The sequence below is a fragment of the Pygoscelis adeliae genome, unplaced genomic scaffold, assembly GCF_000699105.1.
Source record: "Pygoscelis adeliae isolate BGI_AS28 unplaced genomic scaffold, ASM69910v1 Scaffold199, whole genome shotgun sequence".
Classification (NCBI taxonomy): domain Eukaryota; kingdom Metazoa; phylum Chordata; class Aves; order Sphenisciformes; family Spheniscidae; genus Pygoscelis; species Pygoscelis adeliae.
Genome location: NW_008825495.1, coordinates 344,197 through 346,400, shown reverse-complemented (window position 1 = coordinate 346,400; position 2,204 = coordinate 344,197). Strand labels below are relative to the sequence as shown.

At 39.5% G+C, this 2,204-nt stretch overlaps 1 protein-coding gene across 1 annotated transcript in view; it reads left to right on the top strand.

Annotated features, from left to right (window-relative positions):
* Positions 1-2,204, top strand: part of ARID4A (AT rich interactive domain 4A (RBP1-like)) — a 53,534-nt gene that overhangs the window by 46,512 nt on the left and 4,818 nt on the right. Inside the window, exons 20-21 of the mRNA XM_009331329.1 lie at positions 3-453; positions 647-751. Coding sequence (XP_009329604.1) covers positions 3-453; positions 647-751 — 556 coding nt within the window. The remainder of the gene's footprint in view (positions 1-2; positions 454-646; positions 752-2,204) is intronic.

Genomic DNA, 2,204 nt, shown 5'->3' with positions numbered 1-2,204 from the left:
AGCACGGTCAAAAGCTGAGGAATGAGAACTTCGAACGTCCATCTGAAGAAAATGAGAACGTTCCCTTAAAAGATGAGGATGATGCAATGCCTCAGATTGGTCCTGAAACTTTGCTCTGCCATGAAGTAGACTTGGATGACTTGGATGAAAAGGAGAAGAGCAGTAGTGAAGACACAGTATCGGAAAAGCCAGACCCTAATGCTTCAAATTCAAATCCATCTGCCTTACCCCCTGCTGTCCAGTCGAGCTTTTCAGTGGCTTCACCTCTTACTCTTAGCCAGGATGAATCGCGCAGTATCAAGAGTGAAAGTGACATGACTATTGAAGTCGACAGTGTGGCAGAAGAGTCTCAAGAAGGTCTCTGTGAAAGCGAGTCTGCTAATGGATTTGAAGCCAGTACTACGTCAAGCAATTGTAGCATAGCCGTGCAAGAAAGAGAGATTGGAGAGAAAGGTGAGCACTTCCTGTGAAAAGTCATTCTCTGCTGTAATGATTTCTGAAGTCATCTGAAGTCTGGTGTTACTTTGCTAAAAATTACTGGTTTGTTTTGTCTTCCGGTTTTAAATTTCTCTGTTGCTTATAAGAAGAGCTTGTTAGTAGCAGAAGTATTTGAGGTGTCTCGTCTTTTTTTTTTCTTTGCGTTTAGGTCAAAAAAGACCCAGTGATAGCAATAGTGGAACACTGGCAAAAAAACAAAAGCGTACTCCAAAGCGAACAAGTGCTGCAGCCAAAAATGAAAAGAACGGAACAGGTACATTCCTGGAGGGGGAGAGGGGGAGGGCTATGCTGTCCTATGAACATGTATAAGGGCTCGCTGTTCTCAGTTACCCATTATTTCTGTTGGATGGGACTTCCTTGTCAGGGTTTTTCATTATTATTCGTCATGATTATTGGCTGTTAACTGGAGAGAACTTACCAGCTCTGTGGTAGCAGTGTTGCTGGGAAATCTCTTGGCTATTTTTAATTACTTCGTTAGGAAAAACTTTTAATAACTGTGTATATTAGCAGTTACTAAACATTTGCCATTATGCAGATTTTTATATATTGGGTTGGTTATGAATTTGGGAGAGGGGAGCTTGTTCTGAATGGAAACATCTCTTTCACATGGTAAAAAGTGCATTTATGAAGTACGGAAAAAATGTTTGATGCTAAAGAATAACTTCTCAGCAAAAGAAATCTTGTTTATCTTAAGTATGTGACTTTTTTAACTTGCTATAGAAATCTGGATTTTTGTGTTTCCGTAGCTCATCTTTGGTGATCGTTGTTTTGAATGAGTCAATATATTTAGGCCCTGTGGCAGCATTGTTATAACTTTTAAATATCAAACTAAAATGTTAATTATCTGACATACCATATATTTATTTTACATATTTTATATTTACATATTTTACATACATATTTTACACAGGCATATTTAACATGCCTGTGTAAAACTTTGCAATGATTGTGGGGAATCTAAGATATTTGCATATATCAGCTTAACGTTTTCTGTTACATGTTAAAGCTTTTATGCTTTTAATCATGTTTCAGAACTGTTCCTTTAGATGTGTAAAGCAATTTGATAAATATATACAGTCATGTGCTACCTACCTATATTAATACAGTTTTGATATTTAAAAGAAGGATTCTAGTGTGTGCTTTATATTAGAACGCCAAAGTATATGACTTAAGATAGTTTATCAGTGCTCTAATCTTATTTTAATAAGCTTCTTTATTGCTTCTGTAAAAAAATTTGACTATCGCTTTTTAACTGAAGGCCTAGTCAGCCCTTGACTTCTCCTGCATTAAGCCCTGGAGGGAAGAGGGGCCCAGGAAAGCTGGGTAATATTCAAGTATCACCTCCTTCAATCTCAGGAGCGATGCATCCCAACAAAGAGGAATTCAGGCAAAAACGCCAGGAGGCCGGCATGGATGAACAAGGAGCTCCTGGACAAACTCAAACAAACACAAAAAGGAAGCCTACAGAGGGTGGAAGCAAGGACAGGGAGCCTGGGAGGAACAAAGAGCAATTGTCTGAGCAGCCAAGGATCAGGTTAGGAAAGCTAAAGCCCTGGTAGAATTAAATCTGGCCAGGGACGTCAAGGGCAACAAGAAAAGATTCTATAGGTACGTTGGGGATAAAAGGAAGATGAGGGAAAATGTGGGCCCTCTCTGGAACGAAATGGGAGACCTGGTTACCCGGGACACGGGGAAGGCAGAGGTAC